The sequence below is a fragment of the Poecilia reticulata genome, chromosome 19 (genome assembly GCF_904066995.2).
Source record: "Poecilia reticulata chromosome 19, P_reticulata-male-v2, whole genome shotgun sequence".
NCBI lineage: Eukaryota > Metazoa > Chordata > Actinopteri > Cyprinodontiformes > Poeciliidae > Poecilia > Poecilia reticulata.
Genome location: NC_088848.1, coordinates 18,986,196 through 19,003,744, shown reverse-complemented (window position 1 = coordinate 19,003,744; position 17,549 = coordinate 18,986,196). Strand labels below are relative to the sequence as shown.

The 17,549-nt window shown below is 41.4% G+C and overlaps 1 protein-coding gene across 1 annotated transcript; it reads left to right on the top strand.

Moving 5' to 3' along the window:
- Positions 1 to 755: 755 nt before the first annotated feature.
- Positions 756 to 16,877, top strand: hs3st3l (heparan sulfate (glucosamine) 3-O-sulfotransferase 3-like). Its single transcript, XM_008437757.3, has 3 exons — positions 756 to 2,290; positions 15,161 to 15,390; positions 16,004 to 16,877. The coding sequence occupies exons 1-3, from the start codon at positions 1,824 to 1,826 to the stop codon at positions 16,390 to 16,392; spliced, it is 1,086 nt and encodes a 361-aa protein (XP_008435979.1). The 5' UTR covers positions 756 to 1,823; the 3' UTR covers positions 16,393 to 16,877.
- The last annotated feature ends 672 nt before the right edge of the window (positions 16,878 to 17,549 follow it).

Below are 17,549 nucleotides of genomic sequence, written 5' to 3'. Positions count from 1 at the left end.
AAAAAGTGTCCTTCTTGATGATGAATTTTGGAGATTTTTGTGAATGATTACTTAACGTGGGCGCGTGCACAGGGTGGTCTGAGGTCAGGATTAGAAGACAATTGGCAGATGGACGGCAGAGCCTAATACTGACTGATTACTAAGCCAATTATGCCATAGGTCTTAGAGTGCAGAGTGTCAGCTGTATGCGATAAGCCCAAGTCCAAATGGCACTAATAACCTTAAACCAATAAGGCCACATAAACACAGGTGTTTATGTAGCCATCTATCATATGCACTGGCACTGCGTTGGCTTTAATGAGGCACAAATCTCAGAGTTTCAGGCACTGGCAGAGTCTTGCAAAGATGTTTTCACTCTTCCTCACTTTATAACCACTAATTATAATATCAAATTAAACTAGGGCTCAAACGATTAATCAAATTATTTGTGATTAATCGAGTTAATTGTGATTATTCGATTCTTAAAATGATTGTGAGCTAATTCAGGAATTGATTAATTGTTAACTGGGGTACACAGAGTCTATAAAAAAGGCCATTTGCTTCAAGAAAGATGCACTCAGAGCATCTTTCTTCATGCTTTAGTTGGGAGAATTAGTCCCAACTAAAGCAAATCTGTACAAAATATACTGTCAATTTGCACATGAAGGGATGCTATGTTATTGCATTTTGGGCAATAAAATGTTTGTTTTCTTATTTTTTGAAAAAAATTTTTTGACACAAAACAAACAACTAAAAACAAGTCAGTTTTAGTTTTATATACAAGCATTCAGATAAGATAAGCTACATTACATGAGCAATTTCAGTTCCTCAAGTGTTTTTTTTGTTTTGTTTTTGGCCGGGAATTTACTCATTTTTGGGGCTATAGCTTGGGAGTTGTGGGAACTAAAACTAGCAAAAGTGTTTATCTACTTCCTGAATTATTACTAACCCGTTCTGACAGGCATGCAGCTCTGATCTAAACCATTCCATTATATGTTTTTGTGCAATGATGAGTTATTTAGCCCAATCTAACATGGTGGTGGTACATAAACATGCTTTGGAGGACGCTTTGCAGCAAATTCATGTGCTAGACCTGCCTAGTCAAAGTGCATACCTGCATCCATTTGAGAATCCAAAGTTCTCGTGGAGGGATGAAGAGGTGGCCACATTTTGAAACCCAGATCATGCTCCACTTTTTTATTGATGCAATTTCAGAGAAATATGTCGGAGTTTGTGTGTGTGTTTTTTTTAAGTTGGCATGTTATATGTTTGCAAAGCTCTGAAAGTCACATTATAGACGAGCGAGACAAAGGCACATGTGAGCGGGTTTACGCACTCGGTTCATTCAGTCAGAGGACTGACTGCCTGATATTATAATAATGGAATTAAACTCGCCTCGGGCCATGACCCCCCAATGAAACCGAGAGGAGAGGAAGAAGAGACAGAATGAAAGACAGGAGGAGGCAGAGAGAGAGAGAGAGCGAAAGAGAGAGATAGAGAGAGATGCCTGGATGCGGATCTTCGTGAGAGTAATCCAGCGAAGTGCAAAGACGCGGCAGCGCAGCTCGGATATCACGGTTTTATTTTCTCTCATCTTGGCAAGTAAGTGATCGCAACAAAAAAAAAAAAAAAAAAAAAAAAACTAGTTTGGGTGAATTACTTTTTGGGGCTCAGTCAACGCAGGAAGGCGGGAGAAAAGGGGGGCTGCTCGTTGCGCTCCAGACGCACAACATGAAGGAGGTAGAGAGCAGCTGAGCGCAATGACAGAGAGCCTCTCCAGGAGTTAGGATGTGAGCTGAACTTCGCGGTAGAATGGCCGGCCATGTGGCACTGACAGCCGAGGGATGGCAACCTTTTACCACCGCCACCACCACCACTTCAGCCAGCATCACCTCCACCCCCCGAGCACCGACCTGCGGCGGCTCTTCCACCGGCTCACCATCGCCTCCTCTCTGAGCATCATCTGCTTCTCCCTGGTCTACCTTCTCACTGGAGGCTGCGAGTCGGAACTCGCGGAGAACTCTGAAATCAAGTCGTCCGCGCGCGACTTCCTCGCGAAGGCGTCGGGATGGCGGCAGGAGGGGAACGGAAGCGACGCGCTGGGAAGCGGCCACCCCGCGCCGGAGACCAACAGCTCGGGGAAGGAGTGGACGGCCGCGCGCAGGCTGCCCCAGGCTCTCATCATCGGGGTGAAGAAGGGCGGCACGAGGGCTCTGCTGGAGTTCCTGCGGCTCCACCCGGACATCCGCGCTCTGGGGTCCGAGCCGCACTTCTTTGATCGGCATTACGCACGCGGACTGGACTGGTACAGGTATGCACGCGAAACACCGGAATCCATCTCAGCCGTTCACTTTTATTAAGTTTTTATATACGATATATATATTTTTAAAAAAGGTTTGTAGTGCACTTTTCCATCCATAAAAAAGATTAGACTAGAACCTAGGGGTATATCTAGGATTTTTATTTCTTATTTAAGTGGGCAGACGGATAGGGGCAGCAGGTTTAATCTTGAGTAAACAAAAAGTTGTAGCAGTCTTTCAGGCGATTCATGTAAGTGTGTTTTTGTTCAAATTAATATATATAAAAAGTTTGTAGTATATCCACCTTGGGATGTTTATTGCTGAGGACCAATAAAAACTGCTAGAAACAACAACTAGAGCATTTCTTAAATAGTAAGAAATGAATTATTTTAGGACCCACGAGACAAAAAAAAGATAAATAAATAAATTAATTAAATAAATAAATAAATAAAAGTTGTGTCGTGGGGGGTGGGAACTGGCCGACCTTTGCTAGCTGTTATTCCTAACGGATAGCTAAATTATTGCTCTAGTATACTCAATTATAGTATATGTTTCCTTTACTTCAACATTCTGATTTTCAATTATAGAATTGTGCATGTTTTTTTTTATTGCTTGCAGTCTGTAAATTCTAGTTTTCAAGTGTAGAATTAGCTGATCAGATATGCTAGAAAATGGCGACTTAAAACCAACAAAACTCTGCGACTATGATTTTTAAAATAGTGTACTAACTTTTAACCTTAATGTCTGTTCCATCATCTTAGGACTTAAAAGACAATCAAAAATGATAAATAAATAAATAAATAAATAAATAAATAAATAAAAGCTGTGTGGTGGGGGGTGGGATGGCAGACCTTTGCTAGCATCACTGCTAAAACTGATTAAAATATCTGTAGTGTTACATGAGGTTTAATCAAGATTTGGGCACTTTTCATTTTGCTGTTCAAAATGTTCCCCTCTTTCTCCTGTGGATACACATACCCTTACATTATCTGCAGTTCTTTTATTGTGGTTTAGGTGACAGTGAGGCTCCACCATCTGGCAGCTTTGCCAATCTGTGCCTGAGATATGTGTGTGTGCGCGCGCGTGTGTGTGCCTGCTGGGCGGTCTGCGCCTGTTTGTACAGTATGGAGAGACAGAGAGCCACGGAGTCAGGCCTGTTGGATGAGTTCTCCGAGAGTAGCAGAGTAATCATCTCTGAAGCCAGAGCCAGATGTTACTGTTGTCATGTGGCTCTTCTTTCGGCCTGCTCAATGAAAACTTGGAACTCATCGAAAAAGCACACATGGAGACTCAGTTCTGTTTGAGATAGTAAGGGGGATATGAAAATGTTTTCCTCAGATTTAAATGCTTTATTAAAGTTTTTACAACTGTGTGGACTGGAGGATTTCATGCCGCTAGACTTGGGATAACTGTACAAAGATCTTAAAGATGTCATGCGGAAAATCTTAAGATGCTGACTTCTCTTTCAAATTAAAATAGTAAGAAGAGATTTATTTGAAACTAACAAAGCCCATCAGGACAGTCGTCTAAGCTAAAAGTTTGGAACGGTTCTGTTTTAAAAGGGTGACTTTTTTTTCGACTCTTCGTTCTCTCAGGTATAACTTTTCTGGACTGAAATCAAGCCGCCTGTCACGGGACCTTTCGCCACCAACCGCACACTCATTTGTACACTTTCCAGGGTATGTTTATAAGAAATTTGACAACCAGAGCTTACAGAAACGTTCTCCAATCTACTGTACCGCATGGAAATGTGGTTGCATAGCTCAAAAACAATTTTCTACCAGACGAAGGTTGTTTGGAGATATTTTGGTTTGACCAGGGTTCATAAAAGCCATCTGTTCCAAAATAGGACTAGAACCACATTAAGTGGAAATGCAATGTAATTTATGTTCAGACGCACAGAGAGAAAGAGAGAGGGAGAGAGAGAGAGAGAGAGGGAAAAAAACTGATATGCAATGGTTAATGTTTTGCTCAGGGGTTTTAAATGGGAGCAGAAAGGAGCAAAATGGGAAACCATGAGGGTCCCACCTGGCGAAACGTCAAACTGGAACCATCAAGAAATAATCCTGTTCTTATAAGAAACTTTTTTAGAAAAGACAAAAAACATCTAGACCGTTTTATTTATCATTTTTAATCTTCTTAACATTCGGTATCCAAGACTTGAAGTTGAAGTAAATCTTCCAACAAATCAACATTTTTGGCTCACAATCTTGATGTAGCCTAGAGAAATCAAGTTATTGTCAGCGTATATGTTCGTACAGGGCTCAACCTGGCCCTAAACGAAACACATGAAATCATAAAAGTTTCAGATTATTACTAAAAAAAACAAAACAACCCCCCCCCCCCTAATAAATAAGTCCACTTTTTAAGGGATAAACAAGCTAATTAAACCAACCAGGTCCTTAGGGCAAAAACTAATCGATCAGCCAAGCAGGCCTGATTACTGCAAGGATCTGGAGAATCAAGAAATTACTTGAACAGAAACTAACAACTTAAGCAGGCTTAAATCTGTCAAAAAAAGCAGACACATTGTCACATAAAGACATCCAAGAAAAGATAAGCAGCAAAGTTGAAGCTGAAGTCATTCCCATGGGTTTGGGACTCCAGCGACACATGGTGAGAGCCAGCAGCCAACCGCATGCAAAGAAAACATGGAACATGGGTGAATCTTCCCAGGAGTGGCCGGCCACTACCAAAACTACTCCAAGAGCTACAACTGAAAGCACCACCTTCAGTTAAAGTCTGTGTTCATGGTTGTAAAACAAGAAATAAACTGAGCAAATGTGTCATTAAGAGGAGAGATCCAAGGCCAAACAACCCCACTGCTGAGCAGAAAGAAAACAAACGTGGAACTTCTTATACGTTGTTCCTTTAGTTACATCGTAACATTTCATGGCTTTGGTAATGTGATAATCTGGGGCTTTTGATGTATTCTGCTTTTTAAACACACCATTTTAAGCCACTTTAAGCCCAAAACTAACTTGACTCTCATTTTCACATTTAGATGCGCCAAATTAACAACTTGTACTCACTGGATCAGATGAAAGCCCAGCCTGCAGTCCTGGATAGCTCTAAACAAGACCAACTTTAATTTGTTAAAAAACACCAGGGATTAAAAAAAAAATATTTTAAGATATCGCTACTCTTCAGGAAACAGTGTGAAATGGACTCTGCAGTTTATTTTTTAATTATTCTGCTTGATTTTAATTATTTTGCTTGATGTTTCTTGAACATCAAGCAAAACATCATTCAATACAGAATTAATGGCTAAATTTGAATGGTGTTAATTGAAGCTGCAATGTATAACTTTTGTAAAAAATATGTTTACACATTTGCTAAAACTGTCACTATGTCCAGACAGACAAGATAATCTGTACAAAAAAAAAATCAAGCTCTGCTTGCTCTCTGTGGTCCTTCTGCCATCTGCAAAAATACACTGTTTCTGGTCAGAAACAACCAATCAAAGTAAGGAGGAGGGTCTTACGGCTGTCAATCAAGCTCTTGTAAAGTTTTAACAAATATGTAAAAAACATATTTTTATAAAAGTTACATACTTCAGCTATGTATAAGTATGCTATTGTGTTTTCAACTTTATTAGATGCTACGAGGTGTTGTAAAAAAAATAATTAAAAACTCATGAGCCTTTTGGGATTCCGTAGAAATCAGCTATAACTGACATGATCTATATCTATCTGACCTCCCTTTTTCGTGTTGTCATCTTAAATTCACACAAGAAAACAGAACTAAATCCCATACAGCAGATTGTATGAGAGGAGCATTCAAACACTGTCTGACTGATGTCTGTATCAGATGACAGAAAACGTACGACTCCAGGGTGAACTCACTAAATTTACAGCATGGATAGCTGTTAAATACCATATGATATAGAAAGTAGACAGACCTCCATTGCTTTGTTTGCCACAGAAGCTACCAGAAGTAAATATATTTTATGAGAACCAAAACAATACCAGTATAGCAACGCTTTGTTGAAATGCCCCAAAATCTGAGACTACTAAAAATCCTTTGGAGCCACTCTGTCGGTTGATTTTGTGTTCAACTGAATGTCTCGGATGTTTCTGAAACATTCAGTGACGTACATACGCGTGTGTGACAGCAGATTGTCCCGTCTCTCCCTCAGACCAGATGGGCCTCGCTGTGTGTTGATCCACTTGACATCACTGTCAGCTTTGTCAATTGACCTCTGACTCTGGGTCACTTTGCGCTGAGAGTTAATGATGTGTTCACACCACTTCATAACACGAGGCCCACGCCCTGAACACACTGGCAGACAAAGGACACACATCTTTGTTTCTGAGGTTATAAAAAACAACAACAAAACAACACTAAACATAGATCATTTTTAATACTAACACTAAAAATAAGTGAAATGGAAACTATATTTGCATTTTCTAAAAAAATGAAGTTTAAAAGTTGTTCCTGCTGAATATTACATTAGTTTTTATGTTCAACTGCAGAAATATGAGTAATAGGCAGTAGCAGGAGGAAAGAAAAAAAATCAAAAGTCTTCACAACATGTATAGTAAAAATGTTGATAATTGAAAACTTTCAGTCAATGCAAACATCCCACCTAAGGTGTCATGGCAGATCTTCAAAAGCCAAACTGAGAAACAGGCCTGATCACAATCTTAAGAAAATAAGTACAAATACACAAGAAGCATAACACTAAGAAAAACATAACACTTACTAAAGAAGGGAATGAACAGCAAACCTACATAGCAGAAAATTAAACTAATGAGAATGAGTAAGAAAACCAACACACTGCTAAAAGAACATGACAGGAATAATCCAAAGGGGAAAATAATAATAATAATAATCAGGGCTAAACTATAAGGTTGACATTTTTTTAAAATCAGAATGAATAGAGGACATTCCTGTCCTACTCAGTATTTTGAAAATATAATATTAAAGGCACAAAACTTAGTCAAAAATGTTGACAAAATGGATGAATACTGAGAATTGTCATTACCAGGTCCCAAATTATGTCCTCTAATTCAGAAAATACAAGGGCTGTCAATATGATCCTTGCTCTGTAGGTAGCAGAAAGCTTCGGTCAACAATCATAATACGTGTCAAGTGTGCATACCAAGCACTTACTTGGAGTTTAATCTGGATTACACACCATTAAAGGTCTCTCAAAATGTCTGCTATTACCAAAATGTCTAGGGGTGAATTCAAAGCAGCCCTGTTTAGCCCACTTTAATTAATTTCTCTAGAAAGTCCTGTTCATTTGGGAAGGTGTGAAGGTGTAATCAAACTCTGATCCCAACCAAAACAGTGAACTTTTGAAGTGAACTCTGGCACAGTTCGAATGCTTATGTGGATGCATTTGGACCGGAGACCAAATGCATCCACATTTAGTCTGCTTTGGAGCAGACCTGTTTCCTGCTCTAGAAGCAGGAAACAGACCATAGTGCAGGGCATTCTGCAAATGCAACTAAAACAAAAACAAGAGTCGAGCGCTAAGGGGAGAAACGGATTATGGTCTTTTACCAAAGCCAAATGGCACGAATGACTTAATTTTTGACATGTAGAAGTAAACATGTACTCAGTAAATATCGCTTGTATATCAATTATGACAAACTATGAATATAAAAGTGAACATTCCGAGACATAAACATGCTTTCTTAAGGCGGTATGGATAAAAAGGTCAACTGAAGTTCAGCTGTACCGCAAACTGAGTCATTGAATTCTGTGTGCCAGTAGATTATCTCGCAAACCCCATTGCTTTAATTTAAAGAGGACCAGCAGCAGTGTATCTTCCCCTGAATCACTCTTCTTTTCTTTGAGAGTAAAATAACATTTGGCTTCCACCGGGGCAATTGAGATCAGAGCCCCCGACAAAGATCCACTAATGGCACTGGAAGCCCAGATCTAATCTGAAAAGAGCACTGCGACGGCCCCCAAGATGCACTGGAAGTTTCCTTCTTCCCCTTTCTGTCTGGGATCGATTGTGTTATCTCCTCATGCTGACCTTGGGGTGACTTCAGCATTAGGGCGGTTAGCTTTGGTCAGCTCAGCTTCTGTTACAATTAGGAGGAAGCTTTATCCTACGTTGGCATAACCGCCCCGGCTCCCTCGCATAGGCCCAAAGGGCTCATATTACACACAACCTTTTACCTCAGCACAACTACACAGGAATTCACTGAAACTCAGGTGGAAATTCGTTTCTTGCTTATGAGTGCTTCCTAACCGGAGGTGACATGACAGGTGACTGACAAGAAAAAAGGTCAATAAAACGGAGGAAGACGAGATAAGGCTTGGGTGAGCTGGGGGTGAGAAAGGTGAAGTGTGCGTTACCTCAATCTCACACATCTCTGCTGACCTTTGCTTCAACCCGGGGGACTGTCATCAGAGCTGGCCCTCTGCGTAAGTGTGTGTGTGTCTGTCTTCCTGTGTTTGTACATCATTAGAACCTGGGCTGTAACAATCCATTGACTTTGTGAGGACCGGTAGTCTTTAGGGGGACCAAGAGCATGTCATGTGGAAGGAGATCATGTCTTTGATCCGGGTTTGGGGTTAGGTTTGGATTTAGATGGGTTATGGCTGGGGTTTGATTCAGCCTCTGTACAAATATGTAAATCAAAGATACCTGTACAAACCCGCTTGCAAGTGATGTGCGAAGGTGTTTTGGTTTCAGGACACTACACATTAGGGAGAATGATTTATGCTCTACAGACACTCAGGCTACTGTTTCTACTCTTATGGCACAACGCCATTTATCAATATATTATTGACTCTGAGGTACAGGCACAGATTTGACTTACTGTGTTACTTCAAAGAAGTCACAATGACATAAAATCTTGTAGAAAAAAAAACACTCGATATGAGTTGGTTGACATAAGCCATGTTGGATGGATTGATGGATGGAGAGACAAATAGATCAGTAGATGGATGGATTGATTGACATGATGGATGGATGGATGGATCATGCTTTCAGATCATGCTGGGATTGTGGAACCAATAGGATGAGATTTACAACTAACCAGCTGCTTTGCATTTTATTGCCTCATATTATCTTCCATTAACCCTTACAAGTTGTGGTTAGAGGTATACGACCACCTCAGCAGGGGCAACATGGGTGTGTCGACTTCAACAGCCTTTTTCTTTGCCAGGAATTTTCAGTCGATCTCAAGTAGAACATTGGGAGACTGGGATTTAGCTTTAAATCATTTATCTGGCAAAATTGGAATAAAAGACACAATGCCAGAATGATGGATAAGATATAAATGATTTGCAAGCAATGTCACAATATAATAATTGGCCAATAATTTCACCAAAGTTTGTGAAAAACGAATTAGCTGTTTTATTGTTTGTACTGTATTTTCTCATCTCCTGTTTAAAATGTGAATTACTTAGATTGATCAAATCTCAACTGGGATTTTGGTGACAAACCTCAAACAATCTTTGTGAAAAACAATGTCATGTATTTTTTTTGTGTCCCATTTACTTTCTTTGGCCTGGGGTTTGTTGGTATTATTTGTGGGCCTGGTTTGTCTCTAATTGCTCAGATATTTGTATGTGTATGTAAAAAAAATCTGAGCTGATTATTTTCTTCTTTTCAAATTCAGTTGCTCCAGTGGAACGTTTCCATATACCCTCCTGTGAGATCTAAAAATCATACCTATACGTTGACGACCTTGTTCTGCTACGCAAAACACATTCTTGTGTGCTTGTGCTTGAACAATAGATTGTAATTAGCGTCCAAATCGGAGAAGATTACAAATCTGCTAGTAAATAAGTTACTAGCGGCCAGTGTGAAAGCATTTTCTGATATGACGTGGGGCCTCTTGCCAATACGTACCTCAAAGCGTTATTAATCCTCTAGGTGATTAAGCGACAGATGTGATGTCGCGTAGACTATCACTTATGTCCGTGCTGGGGTTCAGGTGCTAGCTACTCGCCGTGTCACTGTACTGTACTGATGGTGATCACCATAAGGCCCAGACGGGTGGAGCTATCCGGCCCTCATTAAGGCCCTCCCCTGGGGCTTTGGAAACCAAAAGTGCAGGGTGTGGGGGTGTGTACCGGGGGCCCCTGTATGATGGATGTCTCCTGGAAGTGGACAGGGCACAGCCACAATGGACTGATTCCTTAATAGTCCCCCCATACAGAGGAAATGGATGAGTGGTTCTCCCCATAACACACACTCATGCAAATGTATGAAAAAAAGGAAACAAACGCAAATCTCATAATCTTCTCAGAAACCAGCGGTCGGGTGTGGAGAGTAAATGTAATTTGATTGGCTGCTGTTTCATTCCTGACACAGATATCGGCGATAAACTGAATCCCACCCCCGCCACCAACTATGCCCTAACGGACTTAGTGATGGACAAAGTAATTGCTTCACATTTTTTAACAGACGCAGACGGGGCACACATCACATGACACAGCATGCCACTGATGGGGCTCCGGAGGGATCTGGCTAACCTCAGCCTCCACCTGCCACTCTCCGGTCCCAGCTGAGCCCCCGCCGCTGCTACACCTCCATCATCACTAACACCTCCTCGCTTCATACGCCCCATCATAACGCTCCCAGTATAAACACATGTAATCCCACCCAACTCCACGACTACACTCGGGACCCCCACACTGTAGGATCAATAGCCCATGGCCTTGGCTGGCTCGAGGTAACTCACGAGGGAGGTTCGCTGCGATATTGGAAAATGAACGACAAAAAGAGAGGTTCCTCAAAGGCAAGCAGAGGCTTAATGTAAGCTGCTGGATAATCCCTCTGCCCATCATGTTGTACGTTTGATCTCGCACTAAGCAGTAAACGAGGAGCACGGAGATGCTGCTGAAGCTGGAATTTAAACTGCCAATTAATTTGGCTGCCCTGTTTTGGGAGTTGACTTTCTCTGACACATGGTGCCTCCAGATGACCTGCTAGCGTGTCGGCCAAAACACAGTGGAGGCTTTACGTCCTACTTTACAGATGAAGTCCAGGAGAGGTCACTGCTGTGGCAAAACCACAAGATCTGATGTTACCCTGACATTTTGCGTTTCATCACCTCCTGTATCTGGTAATGTTCTGTTTTCAGCTGTGTAAAAAAAAAGTATGCCAACAAAGTAACAATTCATATAACCGAGTAGATTTCAAGAACTTCTACCTTAAGTAAAAACTATTGATTTAATCATGTTTGTGTGGCGCAATTCCTGGGGCGGAAGTGTACGGCAATTAAAGTTCCCATTGGGGAGAATCGATTGCTCATTCAATGCTGATAAAATATAATTAAATTCTGCTTAGTCATTTTGAAAAATCAACATCGACACAGCAACCTACACAGTCATTTTTAATAATAAAAAAGTATGCTACTAGTTTTTATTTTGTAAATTTTTACCCTCTTTTGAGTGAAGTATCATATTTATTGTGCTCCTTTTTTGTTGGCATATGACGTAAGATCATAATGAAACACGTTGGAAGTTTATGGCTGTAGGCGAACAAGAGTATGTTATGAATGTTTTTGCTAAGGCGCTGCAAAGCCACCCACACAAGGCAGGTGATTTTACGAGCTGCTCCGGTGACACGCAGCCGACACACGAATAACAAACTGCATTGTGTTGCTGAGTAAACGTTACGCAACACAGTGTTTTCATGTGAATGGATTTGAAGTCACAGACGTGTCCTCAAGCTTGGAAGCGTTTTCTATGCCGGGAGTGGGAGACGCGTTTTTGTTGCTCGACAAGCTAACGGCTATTTTGTCCGTCAATTAGCGCGGCCTGCGTGCGCTAAGCTCATAGCAGAAACATATTTATAAGGAACATTTTCTTTTGATGGTGCTCTTAGGGGGGCGGTAATTAGCTCTTTGTGCTTAGGTAATGGTATGGGGGCTCTCGGCTCTGAGGCTGTTCGCAAACAGATTGCTAATGGAGGCGCGTTTGCGTCCACTGCCATCATTCCTTCATCAGTCATCCACCCCTTTCATTTGAAACACTCACAGCAACAGATCTGAGACACACACACACACACACACACACACATATACATAAACACACGCAGACGGGCTGCCTTTATAGGCTGTGGTAAAACTCCATCACACCCACCTCTTAAGTCTGCCGACTGTGTGTGATTTTTAAAAATGCCTCTCATTATGTGTGTGTCCACCAGAAATGGGTCCACGGGAAGAGCCGAGGGAAGATAGTGAGCAATTGACTAATGAGTGAATAATGAGTGTATGTTTGTGTTTTTGCATTGTGTGTGTGTGTGTGTGTGTGTGTGTGTGTACCTTGCACATGCAAGGTGTGTGTGCGTGTGTGTGTGTAACAGACTGCGTGGCTCCTCCTGCTCGGGGTTATTAGAGTTAAAAGGGAAGTCTTCAGGCTAAGCGGCGGTGAAAACTGCCTCACACTCATCTGATCAAATGGAATCGCTGTGTGCGTGAGTGTGTGTGTGTTTGTCAGATTTGAAGGGAGAAGATATTGATGGGAGGTTTGTGTTTCAGGAGCACCTGAAACCTGAGCTGACAGCAGAACGCTGCCAGAGCATCCTGTCCTGGCTCTTATCAGCTTACGTGTGTGTGTGTGTGTGTGTGTGCTCTCTGCTTGTCCTTCTTTTATTAATGCCACATTCAAAATTCATTAAAAACTTTTTCTTTCAAATATGTAAAACAGTAAACAAGGTGTTTTTTTTTAAGACAAAGCAACAAAAACCAAAGATTCCTGCAAAAAAAATGTCACAGGGTCACACATTGAATCCTAACATCAGCACAGTTTTATGACCTTGTCTTATTTTTTTAGCTTTGTTAGAGCAAATCTGCCATTAGAGGACATGAAAAGCTCCCTTACTAAATCATTTACAGTGCTGTGGTAAAATGTTTTCCCCTCAGTCAGACAAAAATAACCTGAACATTTATTCAAACCAGCACATTCCTACAATGAAAAAAAAGTAATTTGCACCCTAAACTTGATAACTAGTGCTGCCTCCCTGGGTTGAATTGTTCTAATTGAGTCTCACTGGATGTTTTTCAAACATGACAAAAAAAGCCTGTCTGAATTTATGTCACTGCATCTCCAGACTTTGACTATGCCACTCCAAAGTAGTCACTGCGAGCCATTCTGTGGACTTCCTCCTGTGTTCTGGATTGTTTTACTGAAGTCAAAAGAATTTTCTGTAGTTTGTTTGTTGTCATGGTGATGATGACTCCAGGTACTAGAGAGGCAAAACAGCAACGGACAATCACACGACAACCACCATTTTTAAAATTCAGTTTGATGCTCTTTTCCCAAAATGCTGCATTAGTTTTACCCCAGATACAAAGGGATGGACAGAGTTAAATAAAGTAAGAAGTAAGTTAAGACTTAATGACCATGAAGATGTTATTTTTTTTGGCTTATGTGAAACTTTTTATTTTGTCGTTGGTTTTTGCCTTAAAAATCTTCCAAGAATTAAATTTTTGCCCATTCTCTGCAATATTGTTCAAACAATTTCTTTGGAAAAGGTTTGAAAGCTACATCCAGCAGTCCAGGTTATGTTAGGCGGGGCCTACCGTCCGTACGAGCTGAGATGCTGAATCAGAGCTGTGCGTGTTCGGCCGGCCGACCAGGTGTATGGCAGGTGTGCTGGCAGATGTCCCCGAGCCTCCAGCCGGTCCTGCAGGGCCTCTGGAGTCATTTACTGCTAAATGAATCCCATCTGCTGGGCTTTGGCGTGGAGACAGAGGAGCACAGCGCTGGACGGGATCAGGGAGAGACTCTTTGTACTTGTGTTGCGCTGCTTTCATCTGGATGTCGGTCAGGGTTACGATGCCCTGTCACGGCTCATGCTGTCATGTGTTTTGTATGATGAATGTCAGAGTGAATAATCGGGTGTGGGTTTGTATGAGGCAGACCATGTGTGTGTGTGTGTGTGTGTGTGGGGATGGGTGTACGCTCTGACATGAGGGTGATCTCACTGTTGACTAATTACTACATACTGAACAAATTTACAACAGAAAAAAACTTGTATTATCTTGATCCACACTCCAGTTCTGTGAAATGGTAAATATAACTTCATCAAATGAGGTAAAGCCAGATTTAATAGTATTTTAAAATACAAAATTCACGTTTAATGTAAAATTAACATTTACAACATTTACGTTAATGTGAAATTTGTGTAAATAAATTGACATAAATAATAGGCAGAGGTATCCGTCAGGAACAAGAACTAAAACATTAGTAGCAGTAACCTGAACGCACCGCTCATAAACATTAGCTCCACTAATGCTAAAAACATGCTATTTAGTGGAAGATAATGCTAATTTGCTAAATTCAACAATGCTGATACTCATTATGTGTCAGTAACACTTGTGTTGCTTCATTGTATATGGCCCTCAACAGTGCCAGATTTGTTTTCTGGAACAGACATTTCACTCCTGGTTTCAGTTTGAAAGTATTTTGCTAACTCTGTTGCTGGTTTTTCCTAATTGGCTTTGATCAGAAAGCCTAATTGCTTGACTCAAACTTTAAACTGAGTTAAGTAATTAGATCATAAGCAGGACTTTGGATGTTTAGGAAGTAATTCAACCATTTCATTCCCATCCAGGAACACATCTTAAAGTTGTGGGAAACTTGAGACTTTGATTTGAGCACATCTGAACTAAATGACCAAAGAATTATTAATAATCAATAGCCAAAACTTCAACACAGATGTCAAACTTTACTCAACTGAAAATTTACAAAACAGCTAAGTAAATTAGCGTTTAGATAAATTTATTTAGGGGAAGCTAAATTAGTAAAAACACTAACGTGCAAAACAAAAATGTTATATTGAAATTCTTAATTTTCTCAACCCTTTGGTCTCAAAAACCTGTTATTTTAGTGGAGGTGGATGTACAGACTTTTCAAAGTAGTCGTCTAACCTAAATTATTTTGTCTTCTACCTCCAGAAGTATGATGCCCAAAGCCCTTGATGGGCAGATCGTCATGGAGAAGACGCCCCGGTACTTCGTCACAGTGGACACGCCAGCGCGAGTCCATGCCATGTCGCAGGATGTGAAGCTGATAGTGGTCGTTCGCGACCCTGTGACGCGAGCCATATCAGATTATACGCAGATCATCTCCAAGACCCCCGACATCCCGTCCTTTGAGAGCCTGGCCTTCAAGAACCGCACCACAAGTATGCTTTGAGTTTATTCAATGTTCAGTTTACATGACAAAGCTTGTAATCCACATAAAAACGTGTTTAGCTTTTTGATATGATGTATTTATCCACAGTAATTATCTACAACATTTTCGCTTTACTTTATTCAGCAGCTAGAATGGATGGGAACATTTTGTGGTGTGGCTGGCGAGCTACACACTGTACAAACTATCATAATTGTAAACATAACTATGTCAGCTATGTATGCTCATAAACTTTCACGAAAACCACATTTAAAAAAAGAAACTTAAGGTCAATCCGTACTGTTTATTAAATCAAATCTTCTTACGATCCCTGGCTAGATTGCCAACAGGTCCTTAGAATGCTACCAAAAGAAGCTACTATATTGCAAAGTACAAGACCACTCTATGGTTGTATATTGAATCCAACATTTTCAACACCTTCATTTTACACTCTCAGAGTCATTTATTACCGTCTGGATTAGTTTGCCTGGAAGCAATTGTAGAAGTCAAATACTTTGACCTCGGCCACGCCATTGACTAGAACCAAATGTTTCCGTGTCCAGACTCCAGCCTAAAAACATTCCCACATAATGACCAACCCCTTTTCTCCCTACCTGCATCTCTAGGTCAGATTGACTCTCTGTGGAGCCCACTGTGGATCGGCCTCTACGCCCAACACATGGAGCGTTGGCTGGCTTGGTTCCCCAGGAATCAGATCCATCTGGTCAGCGGGGAGAGACTCATTTCTGACCCGGCTGGAGAACTGGGCAAAGTCCAGGACTTTCTGGGCCTGCAGAGGATCGTCACAGACAAGCACTTCTACTTCAACAAAACTAAAGGATTTCCCTGCCTAAAAAAGCCAGAAGGCAGCAGTAAACCCCACTGTCTGGGGAAGACAAAAGGGAGGACACACGTCTCCATAGACCCAGAGGTGATCCGGAAACTGAGGGATTTCTACAAGCCTCACAACCAGCGCTTCTACCAGCTCGCGGGGCAAAACTTCGGATGGCACTGATCCGTAACCTGCATGGAGCGAGAGGCCTCTGTTGACGCTGCTCCGGTGCAAATCTGCTGCCTGACGGAGGCAGACGAAACGACTCACAGAGCGCAAAACAGAGTCAACAATGTCTTCAGACAGCCAGGCAGCGTCTCAGCAGACTGCACTCCGAAATCCCAGTGTCAATATGTTCCGTCTGGATCAATCAGTCGTGTTGACATCTTTATATGTCAGCGATACACTCTTTGTGCTTTTGAGGAAGATGCAGTGAGACCGTGGTGACTGTAGGATGCGGTTTTACGCCGGGGGGGGGACTGAACGACTTTTAGTGTCTGACTCACAATCAGTTGTAGTCGTACAAGGAAGCGAAAAACTCAGGGTCCCTACACGTTGTCCCCTAAATATTCCACGTTTCAGGACTCAAATTTTAGTCATGCAGTTTTATATTTCATTTTTAAAATATTTACTTTGAACCAGCCTATTCTTATCATCTGTAGGTTTTTTTTTTTTAAAAACAAAAACAATTTAATCAAAACAACTGGAACTAGAACTGCAAATTCGTTGTCTTTCTGACATTGACACTAAAATTCTTCTGATTCTGATTCTGAAAAACAAAACAAGACATGGCTTTTGGTTTTCAGAGTGTAAATTTGGACCATTTGTCTGCTTTTGAAGATTCGAAAGTCTTTAAATCTTGGACATGTCAAGATAGGAATGGAATATTCTAGAACAGGGGTCGGCAACGTACGGCTCCACAATAGCTCGGCTAAAGTTTTTAACTACAGATGTAACAGCAAGTGCAAGTTTTAAGTTTTTCATGGAATAACTGCACTGAATTTCCACAAGTACCAGTAACACCCATCCATCCATCCATCCATCCATCCATCCATCCATCCATCCATCCATCCATCCATCCATCCATCCATCCATCCATCCATCCATCCATCCATCCATCCATCCATCCATCCATCCATCCATCCATCCATCCATCCATCCATCCATCCATCCATCCATTTTCTTTACACCCTTGTCCCTTAATGGGGTCATGAGGGTTGCTGGTGCTTATCTCCAGGTAACATTCCGGGCGAGAGGCGGGGTCACCCTGGACAGGTCGCCAGTCTGTCGCAGTACCAGTAACATATTTTTTTTATCAATTTTTCTTGTAATTAGTTTGA